Raw genomic sequence first — 13946 nt, 5'->3', positions numbered from 1 at the left:
AGAGAGAGAGAGAGAGAGAGAGAGAGAGAGAATTTTGCGTCATTCTTCATCTTGAAGAAGTAAACTGAATATATTTATGAAACATCAAGGACAAATTTATAAAAGAAGTGGCACTAACTCAGAGCCAATTTAAATAATAAAGATATATAGTATGTGAAAGCTATATATTTGTATATATATATATATATATTGATGTATATATGTATATATGTATGTATTTGATTAAGTATCATTGTAGAAGATTGAATATAATGATGTTATGTCATACAACTAGTTATATATTTAAAATCATTTTCATATTTAATTAAGTAACCACTCTCATAGGTAACATTTCAAGAATCGAGCAGGAAAATTAAAGATACATTGGATGAATCATTTCTGTTTAAAGAGCACTTAAAAATAAAAACAGTTGGATATAAAGTGACAGAAGATTCAGGTGCCAAAAGTCTTCCTAGAGGAAAAGGAGGAAGAGGTTGATGAGAGAAAAAGAAATAAGAGAATAAGAGAAGGATAAGGCTAATCTGAAGATAAAGATAACAACAAGGAAAGAAGAGGAGAGGACGGTGGGTTCATGCCAGAAGAGCACAATAACAAAACCTTTTGGCGCTCTTCCAAGCCTGCTCGGCGACGTCCTGAGCGGTTCCGGTCTCGCTTCCGTATAACACGCGCACGACCACCGCGCTGTCCGTCTTCGTCATCGCGAACTTTTCACTACGACCCGGGATGAGTTTCAATTCTCGCCGAGGTGAACCTAACCTGATTGCGACAAGCGACGATTGACACGTTCCAGCTGATTGTCAATGAGGTTAGTGTATAGGTCCGCTCGTCGCACTTTCTGAACCTTCCAATCGCACCATGCGACACTTCCGCACTCCGAACAAGACGAACGCCCGTCCTGCCGACTACAAAGTGCACAAGGTACACACGCAAGTGCAGCACGGTGCAATGGAAACGAACAGATAAGTGTAAGTTAACGGACGGCGGCGCGGGAAAGCGCGCCTTGGCTTTTGCGACAACTCGTTTGGCCGCGGAATCTCGCTCTTGACGAAATGTCAAGGATAAATGTCTAGGCTAAGCGCTCGAACGGTCGCTTGGCGGCTGGCCCGGGATATTTATAAATGAAAAAGGAGCTTTGCGCGCGCAAACGAAGCGCGAGCGAGCCTATTACCCCCTTTCCTTCTCCCGCTCTCCCCATCTTCACGTTCCTTCATTTACGGAGTCTCCTATCATGAAAGATCAACCGATCGATATCATCAACTCGTGAAGAAGGTAACGAGACACAAGGGTCCGAAATCACGAGACGAGAGCGTTGGAGGCGTTGAGGTTAGGTCGGACCCGCGCGCGCAGGCTCGCGTGACGTAACGGTGCGGGACGTCGCAGGAGCGATCCGTCGGTTGGTAACACTGTCGTTCCGTCTGTTTGCGGATGACTGTCAAAACCTACTTTCGCGAGAGAGGAGCTGCGGGATCATCGTCGTCGTCGTTATCGTCGTCGCTGCCGCACACAGCCACTCGCTCGTTCATTCGTTCGTTCCCTCTCTCTCTCTCTCTCTCTCGTCGTTCGTTCGTGCGTGCGTGCGCGCGTCCACCGACTGCGACGCGAGGAAAAGAAGAAAGGAAGCGGCACCATGAACGCGCGTGAACACTCATAGGAGCATGTCGTGACGAGTGCCGTGACAACTTGTCGTCTTCTCGAGTGGAGAGAGAAAGAAAAATAGAGGAAGAGAGAGAAAGTGTGAGAGAGAGAGAGAGAGAGAGACGTCGACGCCACCGTCGTCGTCGACGGCCAGCCCGTCGTCGTTTCTTCCCTCCGCCGCGTCTCTCCTCGTCCGTTCGCGGATCCACCGTCGCGAAGGACTCGCCTCGGATCGCCCTCGGGGGATCAATCACGGAAGTACCCGGAGATCCCCGTTTCCGAGAGCCCGCGTCCTCCTCTCGCGCGCGGAGTCGACGGACGCGCGCGCGCGCGCGTTTTTCTCCCTGTGTGTACGCGCTGTCTCTCTTTCTCGCGCGCGAGCGAGTCGCGCCGCGTGTCGTGTGGCTCGCGCGGTGCAGCTACCTGCACTCTCTCTCCCTGTGTGTGCCTCTCTCTCTTTCCCTCCATCTACAAAGCAGCGCGATCGCGTGACTGACGACTACTGGATGATCGTGTGCTTCCACGATTGGTGTCGGTTTCAAGGTCCTCTCTCCCATGGGGCCGCATACCCGAGCGTGACGGCAGCTTCTTCGGCAGGCAGCCAGGCGGACGAGAGGCAGCAGGCCAGGCACTCGGGTGGCCTTAGTTCCTAGACACCTGGGGCGAGCTGACGCGCGCGCACGCTTCCGGGCTGTGTTCGCGCGGGACTCCCGTCTCACCTCGTCCCCGCGAGAGTGTACCTCCACGAGGCGTACGGAGCACAGACGTGAGAGAGGTCAGTCAGTGAGACGGACGGACAGACAGACAAGTACATGGTGTCGCGTGTTCCTTGGGTTTTCTCGGCTCCATGGGCCACAGCTGAACGCTCGACACCGCCGCGTTGCCTCTCTCGGATACTCGAATGTTCGGGGTGCAGCTACGGAAGGTACCGAAAGTGCAGCTGGGAGAGCAACGGGTCTATAGATATTTATATTTAGATTCGAGTGTACGTTCGATTCGATCAGACAGCTGCTGTTGTTGCAGCATTCCGATCGTTCGTTCGCGCGAATTCGCGAGTCCTGAGAAGAGTCTTCTCGGACGTTATCGGAATCGCGAATCCGAGTTCGTCCAGACAGCACGAATGTCTGAGAGACGTCCTACTTGTTTCGGACGGATGCCTCCGGACGTGCATTTCAGACATCCACGCTGTCCGGGCGCTGATTCTTCCCGGGGCACGCGAATTCGCGGTAACCGCGACTTCGTGCTTTTTCGCTGACACGAGGTTCGTTTCGGTCGAATCTGACTGCACTTTTCGCCTTTGGAGCGACGCAAGTGCATAACCTAGCGTCGGAGGGGAGAAGGAACGCAAGTTCCGGTGCAGCACTGGTTCGACTGAGACGAGGCAGGCCTGGGAAATCGGAACGACGTGTTGCCCGCAGACGCGGTTCGCACGCTTGCGACCTTTCGATACGCTCGTGAGAGTGTAACGCTCGCTCGAGCGAGCGCCCGTTTCACCTCGCGCGGGTGCAGAAGGTGCAGAAGGAGGACGCGGCTGAGACGCGCGTACCCGTTCGGAGTCCGCGCTCGTTCTGCACTCCCCTCGCCGACACACGCGGGTGCTCTCGTTTCAGCTGCGTTTTCCGGCTAGAAGACCGAGCGGACGGGCGCTCTGTTCTCTTTCGGCCGCACTTTCTCTCAGTCTTCCTCGCTGCTCCTCACCGCTCTGACGCTCGGCCCGGCGAGGAGCATAATGCACGAGTGCAGCGAGTGTAGGTAAAAACAAACTCCGCAGAGCCGAGGACAACACGCGCTCGCCCCGCAAAGGACACCTCATATCGAACGGTCGCTATAAATTATCCACGATTTTACGTCTCGCTAATTAAACCGCCTGTCTTGATCGCGTTCTCCGCTTCTCTCTTTTCGCTCGCTCGCTCGGACGGATCCGGTTAATTTGACGGATGGAACATTCGGGAGAGATGATCACCGCCGGACGATAAACTCGTTGCTTTTGCATTCGATAAGCTGCACGTGATAAACCGGGAGGATAAATCGCACCGAGAGTCGGCGCAACGTGATTACGCTACCGCTGGATACACTGTTTCATTCATAAATCTGGTGTGATTAATAACTTGGCAAGACTTTGCGAAGAAACGTTTTCAGCTACTGCATGCCTCGACAATCTAACGTTTAAACCACGGCCACCGTTCGGCAGGACGTTTATTTTGCAACTGTTGGAAATTTCCCCGGCTGAGATTGAATTGTTCTTCTAAATCCGGAGGAATAATTCAGCCTCAGTACAGAGAATTGACTATAGTTGTAAAGTAAACGCTCAGCTGGACGCGAATGCTCTCAGCTGCCTAGGTGCCTCCGACGTTCAGACAATTACCACGTTCAGCAGAACGCATATTTCGCATAACTGTTGAATTTTTCCGAACTGAGATTGGATTGTTCTCTCAGATCTGAAAGAATAATTCAATCTCAGCGCAGAAAACTCGCAAACGGTTGTTAAAATACACCTTCCGCTGAACATCAAACTTAACCGTTTCCACCAACCAATCTTCTTTTCCGCATGACGTAATAATCGCTGTCCTCTCTTTTTCAGACTTCCATAGATGTCGGAACCACGTTCAACGGCTTCGATTCACCGCAACCTCTCACGATGCTGACCACATAGCGCATACCGTACCGCACCTACAAGGATAACAAGGCTTGCAGACTTCCCGAGTATACCATGCGTGGCAAGGCGTAGGATCCTCCTCTGGGTCTGCCGCCACCTAGAACCAACCAGAACACATTTCATGCATACCCGGCTGCCACCTGCGCACCCGTGTTCCATCGCAGCGCCATCGACGAGCAGCGCGTCTCTCGTGGCCGAGAGCGAGCGAAAGAGAGAGAGAGAGAGAGAGAGAGAGCGAAAGCGAGAAAGACCAAAGAGACAGTAACGCTTCCCCTTCACTGAGCAGCAGCCGACGAAGATGAACAGCAGGCTTGAGGAGACGGAGTCGAAGTGGACCTGCGAGTACTGCACGTACGCCAACTGGCCGTCGTCGCTGAAGTGCACCATGTGCCGGGGCGCGAAGCCGCTATTGGGGGAGGACATCTACCGACTGCGCGACCCGAGTCCGCAGCGGGCCTCGTCCAACGTCGCCTCCGGCCCCGTGACCCACCACCACCAGCAGCAGCGCGCGAGTCCGATCGTGAGCGACCCCGCTTACGCCCACAACTACAGCCAGAACGTGCCGTCCGCGGGCAAGTGGTCGTGCAGCATGTGCACGTACCTCAATTACCAGAACACCACGCGCTGCGTGCAGTGCGGCAACCGAAAGCCCGCCGTTATCGCCGCCAGCGCCGGCGCGACCAACACCATAATCGCCGTGACGAGTACCACCACGACCAGCAGCATCAGCACCAGCACCACCACCGCCGCCTCCGCGACCGGCGTGATCGGCCAGTCGATTCATTCTTTGGCGTCGAATCTGCACGAACACCTGGCGCCGCTGCGGCTCGCCGACGGTCCGCCCAACTCCGGCTCGAACAACTCGCAGTCCACGCCGGTGATCAATCTCCACCCCGAGCGGGCCTACTACAACGTGCAGCAGCAACAGCAGGCTAACATACACCCGGAAAAGTGGTCCTGCCACGCGTGTACTTACGAGAACTGGCCCAAGGCCACCAAGTGCGTAATGTGCGGCCAGCCTAAGGACAGGGATAACAGACGGGACAACAGGTGCGCCGTGAGCAATCTGGGGGTGCCGAGTCCGGAGAGGGACCATGGCCAACAACGAGGCCTGCCTTCGCCGCCCCATGCGCCTTACATCCACCAGACCCAGCGGGAGGACAACTCCGCGATAGGCAGGAGGTGATTACCTTGCTTCACGATACGTCGTTTTATCGATGAAGCCGCTTTAACTCTTGTTAGAATTACCGCCGTCATCGCTCGAGTCCGGTGTAATTTGTGTGCAAAGTCTGTTTTTTACAGCCGCGGGGAATTGCGCCGTTTGTATTTCAAATGAAGTAGATGCACGTGTGACGTCGGGTGGAAAGAAGAAGGAAATAGATTGCGAAAGATTAAAGTGAGATCACAGAGTTCAGTAAGATCAGAAAGATCTTTGTAGATCAAACAGATGACGGAGGGGAACGAATAGGAAGTTTACAAGATGGTGCAGAAAGTGCAGTTGTAAAAGAACAAATGATTTAACTAGGCCAAAGCAGAAAGATATTTCCAGCAACTTTGCGTCTCGACGATCCGACATCTCGATTATTTAGTTCTTCTATTTTGGTGTTTTCTTGTTACCGTAATTTTTCTATCCATAATTGAATTTTTCCCTCTTCGAATTCCCATCCGCGAATATTCGTATGTATGTTATCTGTTATAATAACACTTTCAATGGTTTCTACTTCGTAGCAACTTTCAACGGAGATCTTCGTAGATTTTCGTAACACATATTATGAATAGCGTTGAAAGTATTAGTATTTAAGGTATGTTATTTATAATTCCACTAAATTGCACTTGAAGCGGATACATATTTAATACTCGGTGGAAGAAAGAAAAAAGAGAAATAAAAAGGTCCCGAGAAAAAGATAATTCCGAAAGTACAGCTATAAAAAGATAATTCCGAAAGTACAGCTATAAAAAACTAATTCCGAAATTACAGCTGTAAAAAGCAGACCTACAATTTACCTAGGCAAAAGTGTTATATCGTCTCATGAACGTTGCACGTGCCGCCGATATTGCTTCACCGGGATTTTTCCCGGTGAGTTCCGTCGATAACACGCGTTCGATTTGTTACAGAGCGCCACACAGGTACACAGACAGTCGCAATGACAGTCTGTCTACTCCTCAGTCCCCTAATAACTGTGATTACGAGCGCCGATTGAAGCAGCTGAGACGTCACACCGATTGGTGTTGGCTAAACGCCTGCCTCGGCATCGTCGAGGGCGACAACACCCCCGTAGAAGCTTACCTGGCAAGTGGCGGCGACCCCGCTCGCCAATTGACGCATTCTGAGGCTTTACTCCTCAACAGAAGTAGTGCGTTTGACGTCGGGCACACCTTGGTGCACTTGGCTATTAGGTGAGTCGACTACGAGACCGCATTCTTGGACATAATAGCGAACATTATGCAGATATTCAAGGTTAAAGTTGTTTTCTCGTTACTTATGACACGTTGGAAAAAGTAACTTTTTCAAACGAATATTTACTTAAATAACTTGTTACTTTTTCGTCATTTGTTACACGTTGGAACAAAGTAACTTGTTTCTTTCAAGCGAATAATTATTTAAATAATAATTTGTTACTGTTATCGTTACTTCCCGGTAAAAATTTCTGAAAGATACCTAAAGAAAATAAAATGTCTCTTCAGTCAGCAATCTTAGATACCTTTCAGATGTTCGTGTTGTCAGGGTCATTTTAAAAAGTAATTCGTTACTATCATCGTTATTACAAAACGAGTTGTTACAGTTTTCATGACATTTTTCACCAAGTTTTGAGGACCCTTCTTTATGATTCATCGAAGTAACGATTATGTTAATTATCATTACCTAAAGAATATAATTGCTTTACCAGTAATTAATGAAAAAATACACATTGCAAAATAGTTATTAGAAAAAAGTAACTCGCAACAATATTACAAATAACCTGTTACTTCTCAACCTTAATAATATTACATATACACTCGAAGCAAGAAAAGGGAGAGAGAAGTATTTCTTTCGCGCGTATGCTTGCAATATGTAGGCGCATACGAGTCCTAATTCGATATTGGTATTTCAACAGGTTTCAGAGAGAGGATATTTTAGCTACGTTACTGTCGCAAATAGAAGGCTCAGGCTCGGGAGTGAAGAGAGTACCGAGTTACGTTGCCCCTGATCTGGCGGGTCAGATACGCCGGCACGTCACCAACAGTATACGCTTGCGGAAGGGCTCGTTTCCTTGTTATTTTGTCACGGACATGGCCACGTTTGCCTTACCAGCCGAGGTGATTACGACGCACGATTGCAATTGTGAAACGCTTCCTCTCGCGAAATATTAGAGTTTTCGAGAGACACAACGAACGTATATTTCTAATTTGTCGACGTTCCTTAAGGTCGAGGACTTACCGAGTATCGTGCAGGAACAAATGCTGGAGGAATTGTTAGACAAAGAGGCCCAACAGCAACTGGAAGGCGGCGGCGGCGAACCGGCAGCTTTAAATTGGTCTCTGGAGATTACCGAGCGATTAGGCAGTCGTTTGCACGCTCTTTGGAACCGATCAGCAGGCGATTGCCTCTTAGACTCCGCCATGCAAGCTACCTGGGGCGTCTTCGACAGGGACAACGCTCTGAGGAGAGCGCTCGCCGATACTTTGCAACAGGCCGGGCAATTGTAAGTGCATCTTGCAATAATATGTGAACAACAATTGGAAATAGAAATTTTATTGTATGCTGTACAAACGAAAAATGATTGTAGCTTCGCTATTTTCGTATTTTAACTTTCGTCTTAGAAGGATTTGCCATGTTAAAGATGCACGGTGGTTCTGGGACTTGTATAGTACATAATAGAGTTATGTAAAAAATATATGATAATATAGTAATATAATAAAATACAAAAAGTTTCCGATGCTAATCATTTATTCGGGACGAGTCCCGACATTGTTTCAAAGTGGAAATGATGAACGATTGTTTTTGCAGCTTTTACCCCCGCTGGAGAGAATACGAGGCGTCGCAGGCATCTAGAATGTTAGATTTCACCTTAGAAGAAACGCAATGGCAGGAGGATTGGGAGAGCTTGCTGGCTACAGCTGCTCAGCCCGGCAGCGCGTTAGAACAATTGCACGTATTCGCTCTCGCCCACATATTGAGGCGACCTATTATCGTTTACGGGGTCAAGTACGTCAAGAGTTTCCGCGGTGAGGACATAGGTGAGTGCTCGACGAAACACGAGAACTTCGCTTCTGCTTGTTTCAATGATTAGATAGTCGTTTCAGTGTTTAAAATCGGATATTGAGCAAATTTCAAGGAAGATTATTCGACACCGTAGAAAAAGAAACTCGTCATTCTTAGAACTAACAACACGAATATGAAATATCTCATAAAGAGTATATTCATTCTTCAATAATTTTGTCTTAACCCATTTCGGGCCGGGCTGCAGAAATATTAAAATCTATGAGATCCAAGTACCGTTTAGGATAACTGAAACCCAAGGAAGTCGAAAAACCTAAAATAAAAATTTTCCGAATAGCTGTTTTTTCCGAAAAATAGGTAAAGCTAAAGTGGAACGTTGGCCTATATTTGATAAAAATATCTATATATAATTATCTATAATTCTATATAAAGAATACATAGAAATATGTGAAGAATATATGTAAAGTGAAGGTAGAGTTTTTTGAAATAAAAAAAATTTCTTTTCGTAATTCTAAAAAAATATTTTTTAAAAATATAAAAAATGATAAAAATAAATGAAAAATGCGAAATTGTGTCGATCGATTATTTTGGTTGATGATATGACTCGAAGCATTTAGTGTGCAAGTAGATATTACATTTTTTGCACATATTTATTGTCTTTTTATGGCACATCTTGCATCGCCGACATATGCTTTGCACTTGCTTCATCACGTGCTCCCCAGAGACGCGAAGCAACTCACGGAGTCGCTGACTGAATCCAAGTCACCATCATCTCGTGCATCTTCTAGTCTTTCATTGAAAGTCAGCAGAAGAACCGAGGTGATGACGATTCGGAAGTCCCGCGACATCGGCTTTTCCTTTGCAAAGCGGGCAATGAAACATTGCAATTTCCACGCATTCATGATAGCTGAGTCAAAGCACGCCAGTCACAATGGCCAATACCAATTTTTCGATTGAATATTTATCCGACAATTTTGAATGGCTTTGTCATGGAAGTCGACACCTTCTATGCCTTGGTTATCGTTATGGAGGAGGACAGATTGTGGGAACATTACATATTTGCCTTCCTAGATGGAGCCATCCTTCTTGACCTTCTTCTTTTACCAACATGTTTCACTACGGGCATCGAATTTATCTTATCATAATTGATAGTCACCATGACTTCCTTGTTACCTTGCCACCGACAAATCAATATGTTGCTGGTTTTATCGAAGGCAGTGTCGAATTTACTTAACAAATAAAAATGAGAATTAGATTTGCAAATTCAAATTAATCGGATTCATTAATTTCTTACCTCTTGGCAATTCCTTTGCGATTTTCAATTTCGCACCTCCAATTCGAACTTTTTTTAAGACTCCCCTATGTTTCTTCTCCAACATTCGATTTTATTCGTCATTCTACATATTAAGAATGTTCCGAGACCTTGCGAACACTTTGTATAATCTATGTTGAATATTTAAAGACTCGTTCGCCCGGATTAAGAATGCACTCTACGGCTTAAGTATTTATTCTTGCAATTCCGTGTAGTCAATCCAATTTTCGCCGTTGCTTCGAGTGAATTTTCATTTTTTTGGAACGAAGTTTCGTTCCGAGAAATTTAGAGAGTAATGCTTTATTATAGTCACATATAACCTATAATTACGATATATTCAGCTCTGCCATCCAATTATTTAAGTCACCTTTTGTCACTTTTTTTTGACAAGTCATTAAAAAATTCACGTTCGACCAAGATGGATCATTATAATCGTTTTTTTCCTAAATCGCCGTTAAATTTGTAAAATATAGGTGTTCTATATTAATATTTTTGCCGCCTTTCTTAATAAAACTGCTCCTAAAGCGTATTTGTATCGTTTATGCTCTCGGCCTTTCCTTGGTTATAAACTTTCAAACCTTCGTACTATAGAAAGAATTCGCTATATATCAAATTATCCGAAGATAAATTTGAGAAAGTAAGAGTGAGAGAAGGTAAAAGTGTTATTTTTTGAAGTGTTACTTTTTTGCTTAAATGACCTTAGTTATTCTCAGAATTTGACAAAAAATGTCACTTTTGATCACTACTTTGTGCCAGAGAAGTCACTTCTTGTCACCTTTTTTTCCCCCCAAGAAGCAGTAACCATCTCACTTTTTTGTTCCGATGACTGGATAGCAGCGCTGAATATATTCCACAGTTACGAGCTATAATTAAAATCTACACTTATATAGTTGCAATCTAACTCTAGTATCCGTTTTGTTTATTACAGGCTACGCGAGATTCGAAGGCGTCTACCTGCCGCTTTTGTGGGAGCCCTCGTTCTGCATTCGTTCGCCGATCGCCCTCGGTTACACCCGAGGCCACTTCACGGCGCTGGTACCGATCGAGCCTTACGCCTCGTCGCGAATACCGCCTCTGCCGTCCCACCATCACCACGGCGGCGGGAATAGTCCGCTGGAGCAGCTACAGCTGCAGATGCAGACAACGTTCATGCCGCTGATGGATCGCGAGCACAAGCTCCTACCGATACACTTCCTCAATCCTGACGAGGTCGGCCGCGAGGAGTCTATTTATAAGGAATGGCTCGACGTCTGCAGGACTGAGGGTGGTATCCTCGTCGCCCAGCAGAAGCTCCACAAACGACCGCTGCTCGTGGCGCAAATGCTGGAGGAGTGGCTGAATCATTATCGTAGATTAGCGTGAGTAGCAAATCACCTTTCCTGATCCTCTTGACGTTTGGCAACAGTTCGAATTACTAATTATTCAACTAGAAGCCTTCTGTTTCCTCGTCGCACAAATTTTATCGAGTTTTTATCAAACCCATTTTACCTTACACCTTCCTTAAAACGTGATGAAATCATGAGAAAGATAGGCTAAAAAGGCAGATCGCATATTATATTAGTTTTATGATTATTTATCGATTGTTAAAACGAAAGGAAAGATTTTGCGACATTTTACAAATGCGTTTCAATCAATTACAAATGTCATTTTGTGGGCACGTCCTTTCATTTCAACGTATTTCCCATATTATATACTTCGCAAGAATTTTCGGCATGCGTTTTCTCGCTTCTGGCGTCAAACAAGACGACTGCAACGAGAGACCAGAAGTCTTAACTCTAACTTAACTTCAATTTTCTAACTTTCTAACTCTAATTGTAATTCTAATTCTAACAATTCTAACTAATGGTTACAATGAGAATTACGTATTTTCTTTCTCTTTTTTTCACTTGTTTTCGTTCGAGTTGAATGTAATTAATAGTACCTAATTACTCAGACTTAATTATATTCTGGAAAAAGGGAATCGCGCAATTTCTCGAGTTACAATCTCTTCTCTCTTTTACGATGTTACAGTCAAACCAACGACGCACCATTCTCGAGACCACCGACATTGCAGGATTACAGCAGCGACGGCGATACCGAGGACGAGTAGAAGCGAGGTAATCCCACGCGTTGGGACTGTGACATGAGAAGCATCCTTTCGCAGAAATTTCGTGGTGTTGTTTCATTTGTTTTCCCGCCGGAACTCTCGGAGAGGACTTGGAAACTCCTCTCCTCTCTCCTTTCCTCTGTATTTTATTCATTTTTGCTTTACGACATGTACAGGAGCCTCGGGGACTCTCTGTAATTTTAACGTAAAGATCTCTAAATAAAGTACAGGGGAGAAAGTTCCCGAACCCCTCCCCCTCTGCCCCCTCCTGCGAAGTACATACTCTAATGCAATCGTGAGCCAAGCTGTACCACATCCACACACCTGTGAAACATGGATGCTTCTCGGCGGAATTAGGATTAGGAAAGAGAGACGGGAGATGTGCCCGCGTGAAATACTTCGTCGGATAACTCGAGCACCATCGGGATACCACCACGTCCATACGTACATATACATTCTCTCACACTGGCAATGTACCGTCGTTAAATCGAATTCTCGAGCGCTGCATAGAGGAGGTCGTGAGGTTCGTTGAGACTCGACGAGCCGGCACACGGAAGCTTTCGCAGAGTCGATGATTAGCTTGTTTTTGTTATTTCTTTTCCGAGGGATCTTTTCCCGACTGGTCATGCTGATGACTCGTCGAGCTCGCTGTCAGGATGAAACGGTCGTTCCGAGACTACTCGTCTCGGCGAGGTGCGGTGAGCGCGATGATTATCTTCTGTAGCCGGACGTTTTCGGGATCGAGCGTGCGTTACTTCTTAAACATTCATTCATTCGTGCGGCGCGATTTTCTTGATTTTCGTCCTTTCGCGGCAGAGGCAAAAGGGAAAAGAAAGAAACTTCGCTGGCCTCTTCTCCCTCCAGCAGTGTACCGAATCTAGTTTCTCGAGATGGAGAGAAGAGGGCGCGTCGAGTATGTTATATATTTATATATATATATGTATATGTATAAATATCGAAATGTTTTTGCGGTACGATACGTACGATTACGCGGGTAAGTGTTATATTATATATATGTATACAATTCATTGCCAGTGACATTTCGGGTTGAAAGTGTAGAGAACATTCGTTTGTTACACGTCGGATGTCGTTTTTTGCATAATAGAAATTTAATCTCTAGGCTATCGAAGGCGGAATATAACAATTTTTTCACAGATAGTTTGTAAAGATATTAGTCTCGAACGAGAGAGTGCAAGAGAGGGAGAGAGAGTTTAACCTGTGTTTTAGAGCAATTCCTCTCTTTTCCTCTCCCCCCCTCTCTCTCACTCTCTCTCTCTCTCTCTCTCTCTCTCTCTCTCGCAAAATTACAAAATTTCCTAGCGAATCCATACGGGCAAATTTTTCTTCGCGCATTTTCGGAAGAGCGCTCGTTCGTTCGTTTATTCATTCATCCGTCCGTCCGTCCATCTGTTCGTCGCGTTCCATTTTTACGACGAACGGAGGAACACGCGGGGTGTCCCATTGGCTGTTTTGCAGTCGATTAGTGTCTCGACGGAGGGATTTGACCGGCGATTTCAGCTCTCGTGATTAATATCGAAGATGAGGAACTCGCCGTGCGCGAACAGGCCCTTGGAAAGAAACGAAAAACAATAAGAATAAAATGAAGCGACGAAAACGATCGATTTAATTAATTCGAGACCAATTTGACGGGACAAAGTCGAAACTCGCAGCGGAAAATCTCCGATATCGATGGTCAGCGAAGTCCAATGACCGACGACTCATTTCACGGGGAAACAGGCGGAAGATAATAGCTTGGTGGTCAATTGCATTACCGCTGGAGAAAACAGGAGGAGAGAAGCCGCGTTGGTCGCCTCGTCCCTCGCGTCTCTTCCCTCGATCCCGAATCGGTCCGTGACTTCCGTCGTTCGTCGAGCGTCGAGCAATGAGACGGGACCACCCCCCGACCCTCACCCCCTGCGCGAGAGGTGTATAAAGGTCGATAAGTTTTCTGTGTATAATCGTCTTTAACTCACTCGTTACGACTCAGAGTTGTGTGTCAAAGTTGATTCTCACTGTCCGTCTACACGGCTGCAGACAAATGTCCGTCAGTCCTCCG

General features: G+C 46.5%; 2 protein-coding genes across 5 annotated transcripts in view; one reads left to right on the top strand and one right to left on the bottom strand.

Moving 5' to 3' along the window:
- LOC106740624 (NADPH-dependent diflavin oxidoreductase 1) overlaps positions 1-1009 on the bottom strand; it is a 3163-nt gene extending 2154 nt beyond the window's left edge. The window contains exon 1 of the mRNA XM_014611849.1: positions 598-1009. Within this exon, the coding sequence (XP_014467335.1) occupies positions 598-698 (101 nt within the window). The 5' untranslated portion in view covers positions 699-1009. The remainder of the gene's footprint in view (positions 1-597) is intronic.
- Positions 719-13184, top strand: LOC106740623 (ubiquitin thioesterase trabid). 4 transcript variants are annotated; one of them, XM_014611845.1, is made up of 9 exons: positions 719-805; positions 2179-2410; positions 4217-5473; positions 6407-6688; positions 7387-7588; positions 7697-7974; positions 8280-8509; positions 10733-11162; positions 11815-13184. In XM_014611845.1, exons 3-9 carry the CDS (start codon positions 4590-4592, stop codon positions 11891-11893), a joined length of 2385 nt encoding a protein of 794 aa, XP_014467331.1. In that variant the 5' UTR covers positions 719-805; positions 2179-2410; positions 4217-4589; the 3' UTR covers positions 11894-13184. The 4 variants fall into 4 exon arrangements, with proteins under 4 accessions (XP_014467331.1, XP_014467332.1, XP_014467330.1 ...); XM_014611846.1 differs by lacking the exon at positions 2179-2410 and having other exon boundaries at positions 724-805; XM_014611844.1 differs by lacking the exon at positions 719-805 and having other exon boundaries at positions 1545-2410.
- Positions 13185-13946: the final 762 nt, after the last annotated feature.

This window comes from Dinoponera quadriceps, unplaced genomic scaffold, assembly GCF_001313825.1.
Source record: "Dinoponera quadriceps isolate SergipeBrazil2010 unplaced genomic scaffold, ASM131382v1 scaffold278, whole genome shotgun sequence".
Taxonomy (NCBI): Eukaryota; Metazoa; Arthropoda; class Insecta; order Hymenoptera; family Formicidae; genus Dinoponera; species Dinoponera quadriceps.
This window is presented reverse-complemented; position numbering and strand designations above follow the sequence as displayed.

Bases quoted from the DNA above. Each gene is read 5' to 3' on its own strand.
- LOC106740623 (XM_014611845.1), top strand. From the start codon at position 4,590: ATGAACAGCAGGCTTGAGGAGACGGAGTCGAAGTGGACCTGCGAGTAC. The intron at 7,589-7,696 runs GTGATTACGACG...ACGTTCCTTAAG, and splicing joins CGTTTGCCTTACCAGCCGAG to GTCGAGGACTTACCGAGTAT. The intron at 7,975-8,279 runs GTAAGTGCATCT...TTGTTTTTGCAG, and splicing joins TTGCAACAGGCCGGGCAATT to CTTTTACCCCCGCTGGAGAG.